The following is a 22,292-nucleotide window of genomic DNA, read 5'->3' as shown; positions in this document are numbered from 1 at the left end:
TGGATGAGGGCGTAGAAGGATGGGTTAGTAAATTTGCAGACGACACGAAGGTCAGTGGAGTTGTGGATAGTGACGAAGGATGCTATAGGTTGCAGAGAGACGTAGATAAGCTGCAGAGCTGGGCTGAGAGGTGGCAAATGGAGTTTAATGCAGACAAGTGTGAGGTGATGGACTTTGGTAGGAGTAACCAGAATGCAAAGTACAGGGCTAACGGTAAGATTCTTAGTAGTGTAGATGAGCAGAGAGATCTCAGTGTCCATGTACACAGATCCTTGAAAGTTGCCACCCAGGTTGACAGGGCTGTTAAGAAGGCATACAGTGTTTTAGCTTTTATTAATAAAGGGATCGAGTTCCGGAACCAAGAGGTTATGGTGAAGCTGTACAAAACTCTGGTGCGGCTGCACTTGGAGTATTGTGCACAGTTCTGGTCACCGCATTATAAGAAGGATGTGGAAGCTTTGGAAAGGGTGCAGAGGAGATTTACTAGGATGTTGCCTGGTATGGAGGGAAGGTTTTACGAGGAGAGGCTGAGGGACTTGAGGCTGTTTTCATTAGAGAGAAGAAGGGTGAGAGGTGACTTAATTGAAACATACAAAATAATCAGAGGGTTAGATAGGATGGATAGGGAGAGCCTTTTTCCTAGGATGGTGACGGCGAGCACGAGGGGCAGAGCTTTAAATTGAGGGTTGAAAGATATAGGACAGATGTCAGAGGTAGTTTCTTTACTCAGAGTAGTAAGGGAGTGGAACGCTTTGCCTGCAACGGTAGTAGATTCGCCAACTTTGGGTACATTTAAGTGGTCATTGGATAAGTATATGGACGTACATGGAATAGTGTAGATTAGATGGGCTTGAGATCGGTATGACAGGTCGGCACATCGAGGGCCGAAGGGCCTGTACTGTGCTGTAACGTTCTATGTTTACTGATGATCATGCATTATCCGATGGGGTGCTAACTGGGCTGGTTGGATTTGTTTTACTCTTTGCATACATGGCATACCTGTGCAATTAGAACTGAACACACAGGAGTGAAATTAGGCCATTCGGTCCATCGGGTCTGCCCATCTCTCCATCATAGCTGATATGTTTTCTGATCCTATTCTGTGTTCTGACTGTAACCCTTGGTCCTCTTACAAATACACTTAACGACCTGGCCTCCAAAGACTTCTGCAGCAACAAGTTCCACAGATTAATCACTCTCTGGCTGAAGAAATTACTCCTCCTCAGTTCTATATGGTCATCCCTTCACCCTGAGGTTGTGCCCTTGGTTCCTGGTCTCCCCTACCACTGGAAACTACTCCTCCACGTCACGCTACTCAGGCCTGTCAGTATTCTATAAGTTTAAAATCAGATTCCCCTCCATTCTCCTAAACTCCACTGAGTACATCTTCAGCTCCTCATATGACGAGCCCTTCATCCCAGCATCATTCTTGTAATCCTCCTCAGGATGCCCTGCAACACTAGCTCATGCCTCTTTACAAACGGGGCCCAAAACAGCCCACAACAGTATAAATGCAGTCTGATCAGCATCTTTTACAGCCTCAGCAGTACATTTCTGCTCTTGTATTCTACCCCTCCTGAAATGAATGTTAACATTGCATTTAGAACATAGAACATAGAACATATCAGCACAGTACAGGCCCTTCGGCCCTCGATGTTGTGCCGACCTGTCATACCGAACTCAATTCCATCTAACCTACACTATTCCATGTACGTCCACATACTTGTCCAATGACGACTTAAATGTACCTAAAGTTGGCGAATCTACTACCGTTGCAGGCAAAGCGTTCCATTCCCTTACTACTCTCTGAGTAAAGAAACTACCTCTGACATCTGTCCTATATCTTTCACCCCTCAATTTAAAGCTATGCCCCCTTGTGGTGCCGTCACCATCCTAGGAAAAAAGCTCTCCCTATCCACCCTATCTAACCCTCTGATTATTTTATATGTTTCAATTAAGTCACCTCTCAACCTTCTTCTCTCTAATGAAAACAGAATCAAGTCCCTCAGCCTTGCCTCGTAAAACCTTCCCTCCATACCAGGCAACATCCTGGTAAATCTCCTCTGCACCCTTTCCAAAGCTTCCACATCCTTCTTATAATGCGGTGACCAGAACTGTACACAATACTCCAAGTGCAGCCGCACCAGAGTTTTGTACAGCTTCACCATAACCTATTGGTTCTGGAACTCGATCCCTCTATTAATAAAAGCTAAAACACTGTATGCCTTCTTAACAGCCCTGTCAACCTGGGTGGCAACTTTCAAGGATCTGTGTACATGGACACCGAGATCTCTCTGCTCATCTATACTGCTAAGAATCTTACCATTAGCCCTGTACTTTGCATTCCGGTTACTCCTATCAAAGTCCATCACCTCACACTTGTCTGCATTAAACTCCATTTGCCACCTCTCAGCCCAGCTCTGCAGCTTATCTACGTCTCTCTGCAACCTACAGCATCCTTCGTCACTCTCCACAACTCCGCCAACCTTAGTGTCGTCTGCAAATTTACTAACCCATCCTTCTACACCCTCATCCAGGTCATTTATAAAAATGACAAACAGCAGTGGACCCAACACCGACCCTTGCGGTACACCACTAGTAACTGCGCTCCAGGATGAACATTTCCCATCAACGACCACCCTCTGTCTTCTTTCAGCAAGCCAATTTCCGATCCAAACTGCTATATCTCCCACAATCCCATTCCTCCGCATTCTGCACAATGGCCTATTGTGGGTAACCTTATTGAACGCCTTGCTGAAATCCATATACACCACATCAACCGGTTTACTCTCATCTACCTGTTTGGTCACCTTCTCAAAGAACTCAGTAAGGTTTGTGAGGCACGACCTTCCCTTCACAACTGCTGACTATCCCTAATCAATTTATTCTTTTCTAGATGATTATAAATCCTATCCCTTATAACCTTTTCCAACAACTGAGGTAAGGCTCACTGGTCTATAATTACCAGGGTTGTCTCTACTGCCCTTCTTGAACAGGGGAACTACATTTGCTATCCTCCAGTCATCTGGCACTATTCCTGTTGACAATGACGAGTTAAAGATCAATGCCAAAGGCTCGGCAATCTCCTCCCTGGCTTCCCAGAGGATCCGAGGATAAATCCCATCCGGCCCAGGGGACTTATCTCTCTTCACCTTCTGAAGGATTTCTAATACCTCTTCCTTGTGAACCTCAATCCCACCTAGACTAGTAGCCTGTATCTCAGTATTCTCCTCGACAACATTGTCGTTTTCTAGAGTGAATACTGTTGAAAAATATTCATTTAGTGCTTCCCCTATCTCCTCTGACTCCACACACAACTTCCCATTACTATCCTTGATTGGCCCTAATCTCACTCTTGTCATTCTTTTATTCCTTAAATACCTATAGAAAGCCTTAGGGTTTACCCTGATCCTATCCATCAACAACTTCTCATGTCTCCTCCTGGCTCTTCTGAGCTCTCTCTTTAGGTCTTTCCTGGCTACCTCGCAGTCCTCAAGTGCCCGAACTGAGCCTTCACATCTCATCCTAACATAAGCCTTGTTCTTCCTCTTGACCAGAGATTCCACCTCCTTCGTAAACCACGGCTCCCGCACTCTAAAGCTTCCTCCCTGCCTGACAGGTACATATTTGCGTTACTAAATGAACCTGTATGTTCACCTTTTCCACATTGGTCAGGTAGCTGCTGGTGTTGCAACTATACTGGAAGAACTTGGCCAGAAAAGCAACAAATTCAGGAGTACAAGTCTTCAGTGCTATTGCTGGAATGTTATCAGGGCCCATACCCTTTGCAGTATCCATGCCTCTAACCATTTCTTGATATCATGCAGAGTGAACTGAATTGGTAGACAACTGGTTTCTGTAATACTGGGGACTACTGGAGGAGGCCAAGATTGATCATTCACTTGGCATTTCTGGCTGAAGACTGCTGCGAATGCTTCTGCCTTATCTTTTGCCTTTATTTATTGGGCTGTTCCATCAACGAGGTTGGGGATATTTGTAAAGCCTCCTCTTCCAGTGGATTGCTTAAATTGTATACCATCATTCATGACTAGATGTACTAGGACTGCAGAGCTTAGATCAGATCCACTGGTTGTGGGATGTTTAGCACTCTCTAGCATTTGCTGCTTTTGCTGTTTGACAAGCATGTCGTCCTGTTTGGTGGTTTTAACCAGGTTGACACCTCATTTTTAGAAATGCCTTCCCGCCCTCTCCTTTGAGCCAGATTTCCTTCCCTGAATAACCTTACAGAGCCAGATGGGATTTTCCTAACCAACAATTTTTCATGTTATATCTGTGGATTCTCAATTCCAAACATATTTTCTTGAACTCAAATCCAACTATCTGCTATGGCGGGATTCAAACCCAAGTCCCCAGAACATTAGTTGAGCTTCTAGATTAACAGTCCAGAAATGTTATCATTAGGGCATTGTCTCCTCTTAATTTGCGTGGAATTGCTTCACTTTACTGCATCTTGCGTGCATGTTTGGCATACAAGTAATCTTGCATGGTAGCTTCACCAGGTTGACAACTTATTTTTAGGTATGCCTGGTGATGCTCCTGGCATAGCCTCTCATACTCTTCACTGAACTCCAGTTGGTCTCTTAGCTTGAGATTAATGATGGAGTGGGGATATACACATTTGAATTCACTTTCTCCAAGTTCAAAGTTATAGCATCTGGAATACTAATCCATTAATGCTATTTACTTAAAAAATTACCAGAACATGCCATAAAACTATTTATGTAAGGAAGAAAAAAATCCATAAGTTACAATATCTACCGCTAATTCATCCTCCTTCTTCTGCTCTCTCCGCTCTTCAAGTTTCTTAGTGAGCCTAGATGTAAATAATAATAAGGAAAGCAGATTAGAAACCAAAACTGGTAGTTACCACTGACACTAATCACAAGAATACTGCTCAAAGAATCTGAGCTCAAAGAATTTCAGCAGCTTCTAGATTTTCTTACTTTACATCCATCTTAATTTGGTCTCATCTTAATTTGTTGTTTTTTGAAAAGGTGAACAGATATATTGATGACAGCAGTGCAGTTGATTTGGCTTACATGGACTTCAGTAAGGCCTTTGACAAAGTCTCTCGTGGAAGGGTGGTCGAAAAGCCAAGAGCCCAGGGGTCTGCGGCAAGTTGGTAAACTAAATCCAAAAGTGGCTTGCAAATTGGAGGGAAAGGATAATGCTGGAAGATTATTTTTGTGCTTGAATCAAATTGAATTAGCATTACTGTCACAAAGTTGCCCCTTACAGTTGAATGTAGAAGGTATAGTTAGTAAGTTACAAGTGTTACAAAAAATTGATGGTGTTTTTGGTAGCAAGGATGGTCTCAGGCTACAGTCTGATGTTTGTCATTGTAAACTGGGTAGAACAACGGCATATATAATTTAATCCTGTTAAAGTGAGATGATGCATTTTGGGAAGTCTAATAAGGGTAAGATTCACACACCGAATAGTAGGTCCTTTGGGAATCCTGAGCAATAAAGGGACCATAGTGTCCAATGATCCGTGAAAGTGGCAGCACAAGGAGACAGAATGGTGAAGGTGGTTTTTAGAATGCTTGCCTTCATTAGCTGAGTTGCATACTGTAGGAACAGGCAAATTTTGTAAAGCATTGGTTACACCAATAGCGAAATAGCGTGCACAGTTCTAGCTGCCACATTATCGGAAGGATATGACTGCACTGGAGACGGTGTGAAGAAAATTCTCTAGGACGATGCCTGAGATGGAAGGTTTTAGTTACGAGGAGAGGCTGGACAGGCTGGGTTGTTTTCCTTGGAACAGTGGAGGTTGAGGGAGAATCTGACTGAAATATATAAAATTATGAGAGGCATAGATAGGGTAGATCGTGAGAATCTCTTTTCTACAGCAGACATGTCTAAGACCAGATGGCATAAGTTTAAGGTGAGGAATAAGTGGTTGAGAGGGAATAGAAGATAAACCTTTTCACTCAAAGGACAGTGGAAATACAGAACATGCTGCCTCAGGTGGTGGTGGAGGGAGGTACTCTTGCAACATTTGAGAAGCAGTACTGGATGAGAAGGCACAGCAGACTATGGAACATGTGCTGGTAAATGGGATTAGTATAGTTTGGCATTTGTTGGTTGGCAGAGACATGGCAGGCTGAAGGGCCTATTCCCCTGCTATATGACGTTGACATTAATGACCTGTGGCATCAAATTATGGAGCAAGAAGAAAATAACTAGATTGAAAGACTGCAACGCACAAAGTAATTAAAATAAATTGTGTTCAAATCATTTTACTGAATACAAAGTAAGGACCGATATTACACATGGGATGCAGTGAAAAAAAAGTGAATGTAAAAGCCAAAATTAGTTTATTGTTTTAGGTTTTTGAGGGACTTTGGCTCCACATTTTTTAAATACTTTTTCAGACTATGACTTAGTACTTGGGTAAAAATTCTGTTACTTCATTAAACTAGATGCAACTTCTTCATGGATTTGTAGCGAGAGTCGTATATAAACAGGTGAAGTTCACAACAATCAGACTTCTAATTATTCCATTTGTGCACCTGCAGTAGCACATCATGGACAAGAGAAGGATGTACTGAGGAATTTTCAAGATTCCCACACTGATCTGGACATAAGGAGACAAGCTTTTGCAGGTTTCATATATCAACAGCAGCAGTGATGATTTCACCATTACTGTAAACACAAGCCTGGGCCATCACCAAGATTGAATCAAGATTTTTACTCAAAATATACAATTCAAATGCTAGGTTCAACTAATTGTAAAATTATGGAAAATAAAATCAAACTAAAACAATTACTATTAGCAATATTAAAAGTCCAGGAACTAAGAATATTCTAATTGCTTATTTCACATTAAGCATCCATTAACAAAGCATCAACAGACTAAATACTTCAGGACATCTTCAACTAACTGTGCAGTACAGACAAGGAGTTCATTGGAAATACCTTTCAACTCGAATATTAAGGTCTTCCTCAGTTTGAGGAGGAACAGAACATTCATCAATATAGCATCTTCCAGATGGGTCAGCATGATCGGAATGGTCTGGATGTGTAGATATTTTAGAAGGTGATTCTGGGAAAATAGCAAAAATAAATGCAGAAATTTATCTTGAAGCATTAGTATTCCCACAAAATGAACAGAAGTATAAACAAGTTTGTAACTTGGACGACTTTTAAGATTATTTTTAGTGGAGTATAGTGTAAAATGCATAGGCCGTTTTTAGAGACTTGCAAAAAGAAAATATCATTCATGTACAAGATCACATAGGATGTGTTCACAGAGTACTCAATTCTCAGTGGATGTTAAAGCACATCTGCTCTCACCTAAATTTACAAGGGTAACTGGATGGGGATCAACTGCAAAAAAGATTAATGAGTTCTACAAATCAAAAGACATGCAGGCCAACTGAAATTCCTCTGGAACCATTCCAGCCAAGGTTCACCATAAACAAATAAAAACTCAAAACTAATCTATGATCAAAAGTTTGTCATCACATACTTCCACAGTAATTTTTATTTTAAATGTAGGCAACTTTAGGCCATTCTCTCTATGAAATTACATTTCAGGTATGCTTTTACTGTTAGAATGCCACTAAACTAAATCCAAACAAAATTATAAAATGTGAGGCTGGGTGAACACAGCAGGCCCAGCAGCATCTCAGGAGCACAAAAGCTTTTGTGCTCCTGAGATGCTGCTGGGCCTGCTGTGTTCATCCAGCCTCACATTTTATTATCTTGGATTCTCCGGCATCTGCAGTTCCCATTATCACCAAACAAAATTATAGTGGGGAAATAGGAGGACCTGGCCCCACTTCATCACAAGGGGGCACATGTCAATCTTCTGCTAGCAGGGAAACATGCTGTGATGAAATTGGATCTGGACTCATAGGAAAACCTGCCTGATTCGTAACGCGATATTGCCTATAGTGGTCAGCTCCTGATATCTGATTGATAGTTCTTGGTAGGCAAGGAGAATTTCTGGTGCTGATAGGCACTTAGCTGTGTCAAGCCATTCCATCAGAAATTTTGCTCAGTGTCATTACTAAGCAGAAGGATGCCACTTGGCCCATGCTGGAAAAACATGCAATGCTTAAACTTTTAAAATTATTTTACAATTCGAATAATATCACTTTCTGCCATTTGCACGTGTCACCCCTTCTCAGAAGTTCAAAATAATCTTAAAATGCTGTGTTTCAGCACACTTCCACAGCATAAATGCTCTATACCTTCACAAATTTAGAAGTATTAAACATGGCCAATATGTAAAAACTGAACATTCAAAGTTGAACTCACATTCGATAAAACCTTTCCAGTCTTTAAAGACACATATAATTGTGTTCCTTTTGTATTGTATAATGACCTTGTTCTTACAAAAAATGCCGTATCTGATTTCATGTGGGTCGTTCCTTAGAACAGTCATTATTTTAAAAATGTACGCACAAATGTTGAAAACTTTTTGCTTGTCAGTTGTCTTTCTTAAAATCAAGCAGGGGATTACGTTAAGGTTTTAATTCAGAAATACTATACTTGACAGCATGACTATCTGTTGTGCCCAATTAACATTTTGTGCTTGAAGGGGCTGGCCACACAAGACTAAATGAAGAGCAGACACATCATTAATTCCTGTTCAAGACTTCAACGTGCTTGTGTGTAATTTACAGGCTACTACAGTTAAAGCATGTGCTATACGAAGAATTGCTCAAAATGTATCAATATGATTTTGTCAGTACAACAACTGAACTTTATCAGGCTGTAATATTACTAAAGAGCTGATAGAGAAACAACTGAGTAAGGCAAAAAATATGATGAATGATAGGTGCTTTGTTTTACTGAGAATTATTGCAAGGAAAGTCTCAAACTCAAATCAAACAGCATGACTTGAAAGCTTAACAAAGCATACAGATCTCTATTTTTCACCAAATGACTGGACAATGGAATGAAAAATCAGTTGTGAAGCAGTGTACCTGCAGTTCTTAAGACTAGGAATTCAAGTGTCAATGTTTACATAAAAATTTACATTACTTAGAAGTACAATTATATAGTTTTATTTTTATTCAGGAACACTCATCATCGTAGTTTTCAGAACAAACCAGTTTGAGTCTTTCATCCAAAATGCTTATTCCACTGCCCCAAAACAGCATAACTACAGATTAATTTTAAGCAATACGTTGTTTAAAAAGAATTAGGAAGACAGTAGGTAAATGAAAGAATCCTCTCATCTTAACATTGCTCCCTATTGCACTTGTAATGGACCCTATTGCACTTGTAATGGACCCTATTGCACAAGTCAATCCAGTGCTTCATAAAAAGAGAATGTTTGTCCAATGGATCACAAGAGTTGATCTCACTCTTAACAGAGCTAAGATTTCAATTACTAGTCAATACAGAGTACTTAGCTGAGTTTAAGATAATCAGGCAGAGTCAACGTGACTTTGTGAAAAGGAAATGACAATGGACAAAACTAGTTGAATTTTCTGAAGTAGTTAACTCTGGATGAAGGGTAACTGGTAGATGTAGTGTACTTCAATTTCCAGAAGGCATTTAATAAGCAGCCATGTCGTAGGTTATGTTGGAAAATAAATGTTCATAGTAGAGGATGCAGCACATTTATGGATAGGCGATTGGAGGCTAACAAGAAGCAGAGAAGAGGTGTAACTGATTCTTTTTTAGGCTGGCAAGATGCAACATGTGATATGCCACAGGGATCAGCGTTTGGAACTCAGCTCTTCAAAATTTACATAAATGACTTAAATGAAGGTATGGTTGCCAAATTTGCTTATGATACAAAGTTAGTCAGGAAAGTAAGCTGTGAAGAGGACACAAAAAGTTACAAAAGATATTGTTTAAGTGAGTGGGCAACAATTAAACAAATAGAGTAAATTGCAAAAAAAACTGACCATTTTGGCAGGAAGAGCAAAACTGTATCAATTGCAAATGCTTACTATGTAGGTACAGTAAGTAATTAGCAAAGTTAATAGAACGCAGTTATTTTTCATGAGGGGAGATAAAGACAAAAGTGGAAGTTATACAGGACATGGTGAAGCCACAGCCAGAGAACAGTGCACAGTACTGGCCACCTCTTTTAAGGAGAAACGCAAGTATCAATGGATACAAAGAAGGTTAACGAGATTAATAACTGGAATTGGTGTTCTGCCTTTTGAAGATGGGACAGGCTAGACTTGTGCCCAATGGGGTTTCAACAAATAAGAAGGAGCTTGAGTGAACAATAAAAAACCTTCAAGTGGTTTTAACAGGACAGATGTCATGAAGACATTTCTCTTATGGTAGAATCTAGAACTAAGCTAATTGATTGAAAATCAGGAGAGTTTAAGTGAAATGTGTTCTCTCGGAGGTTATGAGTCTTTGGGGCTACTTTCTTGAATGGGTGGAGAAAGTAGAGTCCTTCCCTCTCTAAGGCAAAGGTGGAGAGATTCTTGTTAAGTCAGGGTTGAGGGTTATCAGAGGTAGATAGGAAGGCAGATTTGAAGAAACAGTCAGTCAGTCAGTCATAACTGCAATGTATGTTGGAGAATGTTCCAAGGGGCTGAATGGCCTGCAGTGAGTCACAGTTGAGACTGTAGAACCAAAAATACCAAGTGATAATTACCAATGCAATACGGCTGCCACACAAGCCAGGGATATCACCTGTCCACAACAGGATGGGCTGCAGTAAGTGTGAATGATGTCCCCACATTCTATGTGTTCAATAGGGTAGCATGAGGACATTTTGACAGGAAGACTTGAGACAAGAGGAATGGTGGAAGGAGCTGTGAAACAAAGCAGGGTGGTCTTTTCCAGCCAATACCTCCAAGTTCAACTTGGAGGCAGATCATCAGAAGAATTTCTGGAAATGTCAAGGGAGGCTTTCCAAACAAATTTTAAACCCCTATTCTTGAAATTCCAAATCATTAAGTTCTTGAGTAATTAAAAAACAATCAAATCATTTTCACAAAATGATCAGGACATTTTCCTAATAAACTGACAACTTGTGTATCCTTTTAAAATGCATATTGTTATTTAAATTTTTCATATCCTAATACTTGCATTTCTTCCCCCCCACCACTGAGTGTAATACATTTTGGTTCTACCACCAGTGACAACAGGTATACACAGTAGTCAGCAAGTGTGTCATTTGTTTGCTGAATTCATTTACCTTTGGGTCTTATTTGGGATGCCTTGGCTGGTAATGTTTCAGTTGTTTTCAAATCAGATACTTGTGGCTCATTTGGTTGAGTGGTTCCTGAAGCTTCACTTGTTGAAGGCTGGTTTTGACCTACATGGTTTTCTTGGTTGTCACCTGCTGCTGCTGCTGCTACATTCTTTTGTCTATGCATCTAACAGAAAACAAAGGAAATATTTATGAACTCAGTAGGAGACAAATCCATTGAATCCTCAACATTAACAGATAAAAGAACTTCTGAAAAATACTGAAGACATCTTAAATAGATGAGCTTCGGTAGATTTCAATCAGCAGCTGCCAAACCGTGGAATTTGAATGAATAAAAAGTTAAAAGCTCTTACAGATCATGTGCAGAAAGGAAGTACTTTGCTCACACATGAAAATAATGTAGATGTCATGCTTTTCTCTTGAACAATTGGTTCAATAGACCAGTTGGCCTTCTTCTGTCCCTATGTCTTATATCTCTATGACTCTACACAGCACAGAAACAGACCCTATGGTCCAACTTGTACATTTACCAACATTTGGTCCATATCCTTCTCAACTCTTACTCTTCACACACCCATCCAGATGCCTTGTAAATGTTGTAATTGTACCAATTTCCACCAGTTCGTCTGGCAGGTCATTCAATAAACATACGTCCCTCTGCATGAAAAAGTTGCCCCTGAGGTCCCTTTTGAATTTTCCCCTCTCAACTCAAACCTATCCCCTCTAGTTTTGGACTCCCACTACAGGGAAAAGACCTTGTCTATTTACCCTATCCATGCCCTTGTGATTTTATAAGCTGCGAAAAGGTCACTCCTCAGCCTCTGGCATTCCAGGGAAAATAGCCCCAGTCTATTCAGCCTCTTGCTACAGCTCAAACCCTCCAGCCCTAGCAACATCCTTGTCAATCTCTTCTGAGCTCTTTCAAGTTTCACAACAAAAACCGAAAGAACTGCTGATGCTGTAAATCAGGAACATAAACAGAAGATGCTGGAAAAGCTCAGCAGGTCTGGCAGCATCTGTGAAGACAAACAAAAGTCAGAGCTAACGTTTCAGATCTGGTGACCCTCCTCAGAACTTATGTAGCTGCTAAAGTTTCACAACATCCTTCCTATTGGAGGGAAACCAGAATTTCACACTTTAATTGAACAGTAGCCTAACCAATGTCCTGTACAACCAGAACATGACCTCCCAACTCCAATACTCAATGCACTGACCAATAAAGGCAAGCATACCAAACACCACCTGCACTATCCTATCTAACTGTGACTTCACTTTCAAGCAACTATTAAGTTGCTCTCCAAGGTCTCTCTGTTTAGCAACGTTCCACTGAACTTTACCATTAAGTGTAAAAGTCCTGCCCTCTCCAAAATGCAGCACCTCATATTTACCTAAACTAAACTCCATCTACCACTCCTCAGCCCATTGGTCCATCTAAACCAAGTTCCTGTTGTACTCTGAGATAACCTTCTTTGCTGTCCACTACACCTCCAAGTTTGTTGTCATCTGCAAACTTACTAACCATACCTCCTACATTCACATCCAAATCATTTATATAAAATGACAAAATGCAGCAGACGCAGCACCGATTCTTGTGGCACACCGCTGATCCCAGGCCTCTAGTCTGAAAAGCAACCTGGGTCTAACGTCAATTCCTGAAACCTTGACCAGAGTGTCGATCACTATTTCAGGACTGTTGCACTGCTCGAGGTGTTGTCTTTTCCATGAGGTAGAGTAAGTGATCTTGGGTGGTCATGAAAGATCCCACGTCACTGTTCAATCAAATGCGGGGGAGTGGCTGGACAACATTTATCTCTCAATCTAGATTACATTAGATTATTGGGCCATTTTCTTTGTGTTGCTTTTGGTATACTGATGGGCAAAAACTGGCAGTTGCATTTTCATAACTTATGACTGTGATCATATTTCAAGAAGTCTTCACTATGAAATGCTTCGGGAAGTTCTTAGATCATGAAAACCCACGACATTAGTAAGTGGTGTTCTTCATTCTTTGAGTTAACACAATGCAGTTGGTGTAACTTAATTATAAAGCATTACAGATCACATATGATTAAATGTTTCACATATACGCATATTGAAATGGTGCATTGAAGCTACAAAGTCACAGCACACTATCGGCTCGGAAGGGGCCGACTCTACCCAAAGGCTGTCGTGAATTCAATAGCATAGCTAAATTCAAAATCATTTAAAAATTCAGACAAACTTTCAGCCAGACATAAAACAATTTTTGAACTTGTGACAAAAACGAGTACAGGGGGTTAGGTTGGACGCTGAAGTCCAGGACAAACAGGGTAGTTATCTCTGGATTACTACCAGTGGCACATGATAATGAAGTAAGAAACAGGGAGAGAGTGCAGCTAAACACGTGGCTACAGGGCTGGTGTAGGAAGGAGGGTTTCCATTATGTGGATAACTGGAGCACATTCTGGGGAAGGTGGGACCTGTACAATAAGGTTGGGTTGCACCTGAACTGGAAGGGCACAAATATCCTGGGAGGGAGGTTTGCTCGAAATGTACGGGATGGATTAAACCAGATTGGCAGGGGGTGGGGAACCGGATTTATAATTCAGACGATGAGGTATTCAGCCTTCCAACAGACACAACACAGAGTGAGGTTGTTAATAAAGAAATGCTGTTGACAGACCGTAATTGTGGATACAGAGACGGTTTGAGGTGTGTACACTTCAATGCTAGAAATATCAGAAATAAGGCAGACAAACTTAGAGCATGGGTGGGTATTTGGAATTACGATGTTGTGGCCATTACAGAAACTTGGATAACTCGGGGAGAGGAATGGTTGTGGGAAGTTCCAGGACTTAGATGCTTTCAAAGAAGTAGGGAGAGTGGAAAAAGAGGCAGGGGAGTGGCACTGCTTGTCAGGGCCAGTATAACAGCCACTGAAAGGCAGTTTGAGAATATGTCTACAGAGTCAGTTTGGGTTGAGGTCCAGAACAAGAAAGGAGCAGTCACTTTGTCGGGCTTTTTTTTTTAAAAACAGACGCCCTAACAGTTGCAGAGAAATAGAGGAGCAGATTGGGAGGCAGATACTGGAAAGGTGCAGAGATCGCAGGGTCGTATTCACAGGGTGACTTAAACTTTCCAAATATTCATTGGAAACATTTTAGTAGTAGTAGTTTAGATGGAGCGGATTTTGTCCAGTGCATTCAGGAAGGATTCCTCACACAGATAGGCCAACTCAAGAGGAGGCCACTTTGGCGCTTGGCAACGAACCGGGCCAAATGTTAGACCTGTTGGTAGGAGAGCATTCTGGAGATAGCGATCATTACTGTTACTTTTACAATAGTCACGCAAAAGGATGGGTACAAACATCAGGGTAAGGTTTATAATGGGGGCGGGGGGGGGGGGGGGGAGGGTAATCACAATTCTGTTAGGTAAGAACTGGGTAACATAAGTTGGGAACAGATGCTGTCAGTGAACAGCACTATTGAAATGTGGAGATTGTTTAAGGACTGTATACTGCGTGTGCTCAATATGTTGGTCCCCAGCAGGCAGGTAGGATGCAGTTCAGTGAGGGAGCCTTGGTTCTCGAGAGGGGTCAAATGACTGGTTAAGAGAAAGGAGGCGGCTTATGTAAGGTTTAGGAAACAAGGAATGGAAAAGGCTCTACAGGGATACAAGTTATCCAGGAAGGTGCTGAAGAAAGAGCTTAGAAGAACTATAAGTGGGCATGAGAAAATCTTGGTGGACAGGATCAAAGAAAACTCCAAGGCTTTTACACGTACGTGAGGAATGAGAAAATGACCAGACAAAGGGTAGGGCCAATCAAGGATTGTAAAGGGAATTTGTGCATGGAGCTAGGAGATAGAAGAGGTCCTTAATGAATACTTTTCTTCGGTATTCACAACTCAGAATGACCTGGTTGTTGAGGAGGACAGTGTGAAATAGGCTGATAGGCTACAGGAGGTCTGTGTTAGTAAGGAGGATGCGCTAGTAATTTTGAGAAAGTTGAAGATAGATAAGTCCCCTAGGCCTGATGGGATTTATCCAAGGATTCTATGGGAAGCCAGGGACGAGATCGAAGGGCCTTTGGGGATGATCTTTTCATCCACACTGTGCACAGGTATAATGCCAGAAGATTGGAGAATGGCAAACATCGCTCCATTGTTCAACAAAGGAAACAGAGATAACCCCAGAAATTACAGGTCAGTTAGTCTTACGTCAGTGGTGAGCAAATTATTGGAAAGGGCTTTGAGAGATAGTATTTCTGGATGTGAGTTTGCTCGCTGAGCTGGAAGGTTAGTTTTCAGACATTTCATCACCATTCTAGGTAACATCATCAGTGATAGGATTTATGATCCCTTGGAAAGGCACAAGTTGGTTTGTGATAGTCTGCATGGATTTGTGAGGGGTAGGTCATGCCTCACAAACGTTATTGAATTCTTTGAAGAGGTGACCAAACACATGGATGAAGGTAGAGCAGTGGATGTGGTATATGTGGATTTAAGTAAGGTGTTTGATAAGGTTCCCCATGGTAGGCTCATGCAGGAGGTAAGGAGGCATGGGATGGGGGAAAATGTGGCAGATTGGATTCAGACCCTTAGAAGACAAAGGGTGGTAGTGGACATAAAATATTCAACATGGTGCTCAGTTACGAGTGGTGTACCACAAGAATGTGTCCTGGGTCCTCTTCTATTTGTGATTTTTGAAAATGATTTGGATGAAGAAGTGGAAGGGTGGATTAACAAGTTCGCGGACAATACAAAGATGAGTCACTGTGTGGACAGTGCAGAGGGCTGTTCAAGGTTACAAAGGGACGTTGATAGGGTGCAGAGCTGGGCTGTGAAGTGGCAGATGAAGTTTAACCCTGAAAAGTGTGAGGTGATTCATTTTGGAAGGACAAACTTGAAAGCAGAATACAGGGTTAACAAAAAGATTCTTGGCAATGTGGAGGAGCAGAGGGATCTCGGGGTTCATGTGCACAGTTCACTGAAAGCTGCCACCCAGGTGGATAGAGTTGTTAAGAAGGCGTATGGTGTATTAACTTTCATTAATAGAGGGATTGAGTTCAAGAACCATGAAGTTAAGCTCCAACTATACAAAAGCCTGGTTTGGCCACATCTGGAGTATTGTGTCCAGTTCTGGTCGTCTCATTACAGGAAAGATGAGGTGATGGAAAAGGTGCAGAGGAGATTTACCACGATGTTGCCTGGAATGGAGGGAAGGTCTTACGAGGAAAGGCTGAGCACGTTAGGGCTTTTCTCTTTGGAACAATGAAGGATGAGAGGTGACTTGATAGAGGTGTATAAAATGATCACAGGGTATAAATTGAGTGGACAGCCAGAGACTTTTTCCTTGGGTGGAGGTTGCTATTACAAGGGACATAGTTTTAAGGTGATTGGAGGTAGATATTGGGGAGATGTCAGAGGTAGGTTCTTTACTCAGAGTGGTAGAGACGTGGAATGCATCGCCGGAGAGGGTAGTGGAGTCGGCCTCATGAGGAGCATTTAAGCAGCTATTAGATAGGCATATGGATGATAGTATAAGGTAAGGTTAGAGGTTAGATAGACGTTAGGATTAGGGTAAAAGTTTAGCACAACATTGTGGGCCGAAGGGCCGGTACTGTGCTGTACTGATTTGTGTTCTATGAAATATGAATATAATTCTGCTGTACTGAATAGCATTACTAAAACACATTCTAATTAAAGCCAAGTGTTTGAATCTTCATTAAATATGGTTTATACAGCAACTTCTAGGATAGCAGAACTGCGTATCTATCAATGGTTCAAAACAGTATCAAATAAAGATCATGGTACATTACCAATAATTCTGTTCTTTTAACAATTGCACTAGGTTTGCAGAAAAGAAATTTTGGTTTCCATACAATTACACTCTAGTGTTTGATTAATTTGCAAACATAGTGATTAAATAATTGTACTCAAAACTCAAATCCTGACTATTTAAAAAAGGGATAGAATTATGTCATTTTTTTCAAAGCTACCAAGTTAAACTTTCCAAAGTTTCAATTTAGAGTAGCTTGAATCTCAGAAAACTACGGTAATTCCCAAAATGGAATGAAACAAACATTTAACAGCTGCATCTCTATACATTTAGAATCACAGAATCCCTCCAGTGTGGAAACAGGCCATTTAGCCCAACAAGTCCACAAGGTCCCTCCAAAGAGGATCCCACCCAGATTCATCTCCCCCAACCCTTTCCCCCATAGCCCTACATTTCCCACAGCTAATTCATCTAACTTACACACCTGTAAGTTAGGACCCCTAGATTCTATGGGCAATTTAACATAGCCAATCACCTAACCTGCACATGTTTAGACTGTGGGAGGAAACTGGACAACCCGGAGAAAACCCACACAGACACAGGGAGAACATGCAGACTCCGTACAGACAGTCGCCCAAGGGTGGAATCAAACCCAGGTTCATGGCGCCGTGAGGCAATAGTGCTAACCACTGAGCCACCGTGCTCAGAAATTAGATGATGATGGTTAGTAGTCTCAGTGCACCAGTATTATTGAGCAATTTGGTTCTGTTTCAAAATTCAAATATGTAAATCAAATAAAACAATATTAAGAAGCTTAATCACTACACAAAAGGATAATTTCAAATTGCTTACTTCCTTGACTTTCTGAATTCGCGTTACTAGTTCCACTGCAGTCACACTTCCAGCAATAACTTCCAATGGGATTCCATTGTCCCCTATAAAAAAACTTGATGGAATGCACACCACAGGATCTGAAAGTTATTAATTTAGGGTACTACACAGAGAAAATGTGAGATGAGTTGGCCAACACTGTTATTGATCTTATGAATTTTTGTCTACAATGCAAAGTAACAGCTTCAGAAGTTTTGGCTTCTAAAGATTTGCAAAATTATACTACCTGCACTAAATTACTTGCATCAAAATTTGTTACTGACAAACAGCTGCTATCTATTTTCATGTCTAATAAAGCAAGTGTTTTGACCACAATGTAAATCCAATGGCCCTTACAAAGCAAACAGGTGCATGAAAAAGCCAATGTCTGACAGCTATCTGTAGCATAAATCTAAAATCTCTCCCAGTGGAATTAATTCCACTAGTTGCTTTGCATTGTGTGAAAACCCGTTGTTCAAGAATTGGCAATGTGCCCTTTCCTAACATGAATGAAACAAATTGATTTAACAATGGTCCATCACGAGGATGATCTCAAAATAACAGAAAAATTCATTTACATAAATGCTAAAAAATTTCTCTCATTAATTTCATTCCTCACCTTAAAATTAATCTTTTCAACAAAAAGAACTATTTTTGGTTGCTTCTTCCATCATCAAGACTCGGTCTTCATCATTATCACCAGAGATCAACAATCTATTGACTTAGTCTTCTTAATTTCCCAGTTCTAATTCAGTGACAAACAAGTCTTATCAAGGAATCCTGCTAAAGGCTCAGTGACTTTGCAGTCAGCTAGCTTTGGTAAATCACTGTTTGGAATACTTTCCTCTGCCTTTTGCTTAGAAGAAGTGAAAAAGCAGAGTCCAGCTTACACTCAGTATAACGCAATAAAGCTCAAATAAAGTTCAAAAAGGTACTGCATTTGCAAATATACAGTGGCTTATTCACAACTTACTGCATTTTATTCAACTTCTGACTCCACCACAAAGTTCTTTTATACCATAAATGCTAAAGGCATGTGAATAAACTTTCACAGAAATCACAAGGTTCAAATTTAGATTCACTAGATAGGTTGAACTTATCAATGGATGTAACAGTCTGTAGTCAGACAGAAACTATATTCCAAAGTTCTTCAAAATATGTACCATTATGGTGTAATTAAGAGAGAAATAATTGTCATTTTATAAAAATAAAAATAAATGAAAACAACACTGCTATTCAGGTTGCAGGCTTCTTTGACTCATGTTCAATAAGGCACAGCAAGGTGGCTACGTTGGACTAAGTGAAGGGACCCTCATGGGAACTTCATGTTTCGTGTTTGAGTGTGAGAGATAATAGGGATGGCACTTCTTAGAACTTGATTTTCTTCTGTATAGACATCTTGCTATCCTCGTATCAAGGTAATTTTGGTGTCATTTTTGTATACAGAGCGCTCAGTGAATGCAAACCATCTATTTATACATTGTAATTGGCATTTCTATGTTATCATAGGGAGTCCCTTACTGGTACTGACATATTTTTGGATTTTGGCTCCAAATGGACATCTCCGGATTACAGTACCACAAAAGAAGACCGCTTTTATGCATAATTTCCATCAAGAACAGCTTTGTTAAACATTAAAAGGATACAGATTTGAGAAAACTGCACACATGTTTCACTGTAGAAAAAAGTAATAAACACCTTTATCAAATATTACAATGGCAATTACTTGCTTGAAAACATTACAATAATAATACATCAAATCAAAAGCATTGTCCGTGATTAAGCAAACTCCTGCAATTGAGCCACTTGCCTTTTAGCATCTATTTTAATGGCGACAAAAGAGTTCGCAGTTGCATCTGCTACTTCTTCAGCCTCCCAACTTGCAGCCATCTGTGCTGACTGTTCATCATCCCCTAAAAATAACCAGCATTCAAAATATGTCAGTGATATTCCATGCACACATGCAGTTATGTTCACCTTCAAATCATATCAACCTATAATTTTTTCAGTTTATTATTTCACATTATTTGGGCATACTGGCTAGGCCAGCATTCATTGTCCATCCCTAACTTCCTTTGACAAAGTGGTGACATACCACCATCTTGAAACACTGCAATCTACGTGCTTAATGCAATCTTATGCAACAGCAAAAGTCCATTTATGGTGAACTTGAATGATGCATTAGATCAATATTTTGCAGTGTTTATGCATATTTGGTAGATCTGCAAATTAAATGCTGTAAAAATTAATGTGTCTACAATGTCATATAGAAAAACAATAAGTAAATTCAGACAAAATTGAATTATTATTTTCTTTTATTTGGTACTTAAACTCTTGTAATGACCATTTCTGTAACTTGAAAGCCTGAGAAATATATCAAAGATAAATGAAAACTACAGAAAAAGTTAAAATATAAAGAATACTAGAAAGCTGATATAAAACAAAATGCTGGAACAATCGTAAAAATAAAAACCTTGCATGCACGCATTTTCATTTTTGGTACAAATTTTGCCTAAGTATTTCCGGAATGTTCAATTTTGGTTTAGTGATAATAACAGCCAGTTTTCTTTACTTATACTACAGACTGACAGCAGACACCACAATCCTTATGTTAAATATGTGCAAACAGCTACAGAAACATATCAAGTATGTTGATTATTCATGATTAAATGAGAAACCTCCTTCAAACAATGATCAGACACCAAAAGATTACCATGAACACATGCACAACTGAATAGCAATTTTATTAATTTTAATAAAAGAAAGCCCCCTTTCACCTTTGATAGTTTGCATTGCCGACTGCCCATAATGGGTTTTGGCTGTAAAGAGAATTATCGAGTTGTACCACACAGAAGTGGACCCTTCACTCCAACTTTTCCACACCGGCCACATATCCAAAATAAATCTAGTCCCATTTGCCAGCATCTGGCCCGTTTCCTTCTAAACCCTTCCTAGTCATGTACCAATCCAGATGCCTTTTAAATGTTCTAATTGTACCAGCCTCTACCACTTTCTCTGGCAGCTCATTCCATGCATGCACTACCCTCTGTATGAAAAAGCTGCCCTCCAGGTCCTTTTAATTCTTTCCTTTCTGACCGTAAACCTCTGCCCTCTAGTTTTGGACTCCCCTATCTTTGGAGAAAGACCTTGGCTAATCACCTATCCATGCCAATCACCATGATGTTTTAAACCTCTACAAGATTACCCCTCAGCCTCCCATGCTCTAAGGAAAAATAGCACCAGCCTATTCAGCCTCACGCTATTGTTCAAACCGCAGCAACATCACTGTAAATATTTTCTACACCCTTTCAAGTTGAACAATACCTTTCACAAAGCAGGGAGACCAGAACTGCATGCAGTATTCCAAAAATGGCCTAACCAATGCATTGTACAACTGCAACTCCTACACTTGATGCACTGAACAATAAAGACGAGCATACCAAATGCCTTCTTCACTACCCTGTCTATCTGCAACTCCACTTTCAACGACCTATGAACCTGTACTCTAAAGTCTCTTTGTTCGACAACACTGCTCCAGGACCCAACCATTAAGTGGAGAAGTCCTGCTGTGGTTTGCCATACAAATCTTTTGAGAAATAACAAAGCTGATGAAAGAAATCCAATGGATATTAGGCAAGTGTTTGATAAAGTGGCATCAGTGTACAGTTAACAAAACTGGAGCTTTGGCTTAATAACAAAAACGCAGCAAGTTGCTAAAATTATTCTCATTGAAGGTGATTTCCAAGAAACAGGTATAACAGACTCACTTTTTTTTGATATACATAAATGATTTGGACACTGGAATAGAGACCAGAATTTCAAAATTTTCTGCAGTTACCAAGGTTGGAGAACGAAGATGATTTCAATCAACAGCAACAGATTAGCAGAATGGGCAAACAAGTGGCAATAGAGCAGTAAGAGGTGAAGCATTTTAGCTAAAAAAAAAATCAGCATTTTTAGGGGATGCAATATCTTGTATAGTTCTAAAGAGGGTGTGGGAGAGGGGGGGGGGGCCTTTGGAGTGCATGTGCAGGGAAATAATTCTGAACAATCATACAGTTCTGAGTAGGCTGCAAAAAGAGTACTTTCTCCCTTTCTGATCAATACGCTTTAGGAAGAGGATGAAAACTTGAGTTTAGAAGGATGAGAGGGGATCTGATTGAGGCGTATAAGATTATTAAAGGGAATGGACACGCTGGAGGCAGGAAGCATGTTTCTGCTGATGGGTGAGCCCAGAACCAGAGGATACAGTTTAAAAATAAGGGGTAGGCCATTTAGAACAGAGTTGAGGAAAAACTTCTTCACCCAGAGAGTGGTGGATATATGAAATCCTCTGCCCCAGAAGGCAGTGGAAGCCAACTCTCTGGATACTTTCAAGAAAGAGATAGATAGAGCTCTTAAAGACAATGGAATCAAGGGTTATGGGGATAAGGCAGGAACAGGATATTGATTGTGGATGATCAGCCATGATTATAATGAATGGTGGTGCTGGCTCGAAA

General features: G+C 40.4%; 1 protein-coding gene across 1 annotated transcript in view; it reads right to left on the bottom strand.

Annotated features, from left to right (window-relative positions):
- Positions 1-22,292, bottom strand: part of ubxn4 (UBX domain protein 4) — a 61,366-nt gene that overhangs the window by 33,161 nt on the left and 5,913 nt on the right. The window contains exons 2-7 of the mRNA XM_048534593.1: positions 19,604-19,706; positions 19,440-19,468; positions 17,776-17,894; positions 11,152-11,332; positions 6,945-7,071; positions 4,780-4,834 (exon numbers count right to left, since the gene is read on the bottom strand). Of these exons, the coding sequence (XP_048390550.1) occupies positions 4,780-4,834; positions 6,945-7,071; positions 11,152-11,332; positions 17,776-17,894; positions 19,440-19,468; positions 19,604-19,706 (614 nt within the window). The remainder of the gene's footprint in view (positions 1-4,779; positions 4,835-6,944; positions 7,072-11,151; positions 11,333-17,775; positions 17,895-19,439; positions 19,469-19,603; positions 19,707-22,292) is intronic.

Source organism: Stegostoma tigrinum, chromosome 7 (assembly GCF_030684315.1).
Source record: "Stegostoma tigrinum isolate sSteTig4 chromosome 7, sSteTig4.hap1, whole genome shotgun sequence".
NCBI lineage: Eukaryota > Metazoa > Chordata > Chondrichthyes > Orectolobiformes > Stegostomatidae > Stegostoma > Stegostoma tigrinum.
The sequence above is the reverse complement of the archived record's forward strand: the minus strand, read 5'-3'. Positions and strand labels throughout refer to the sequence as shown.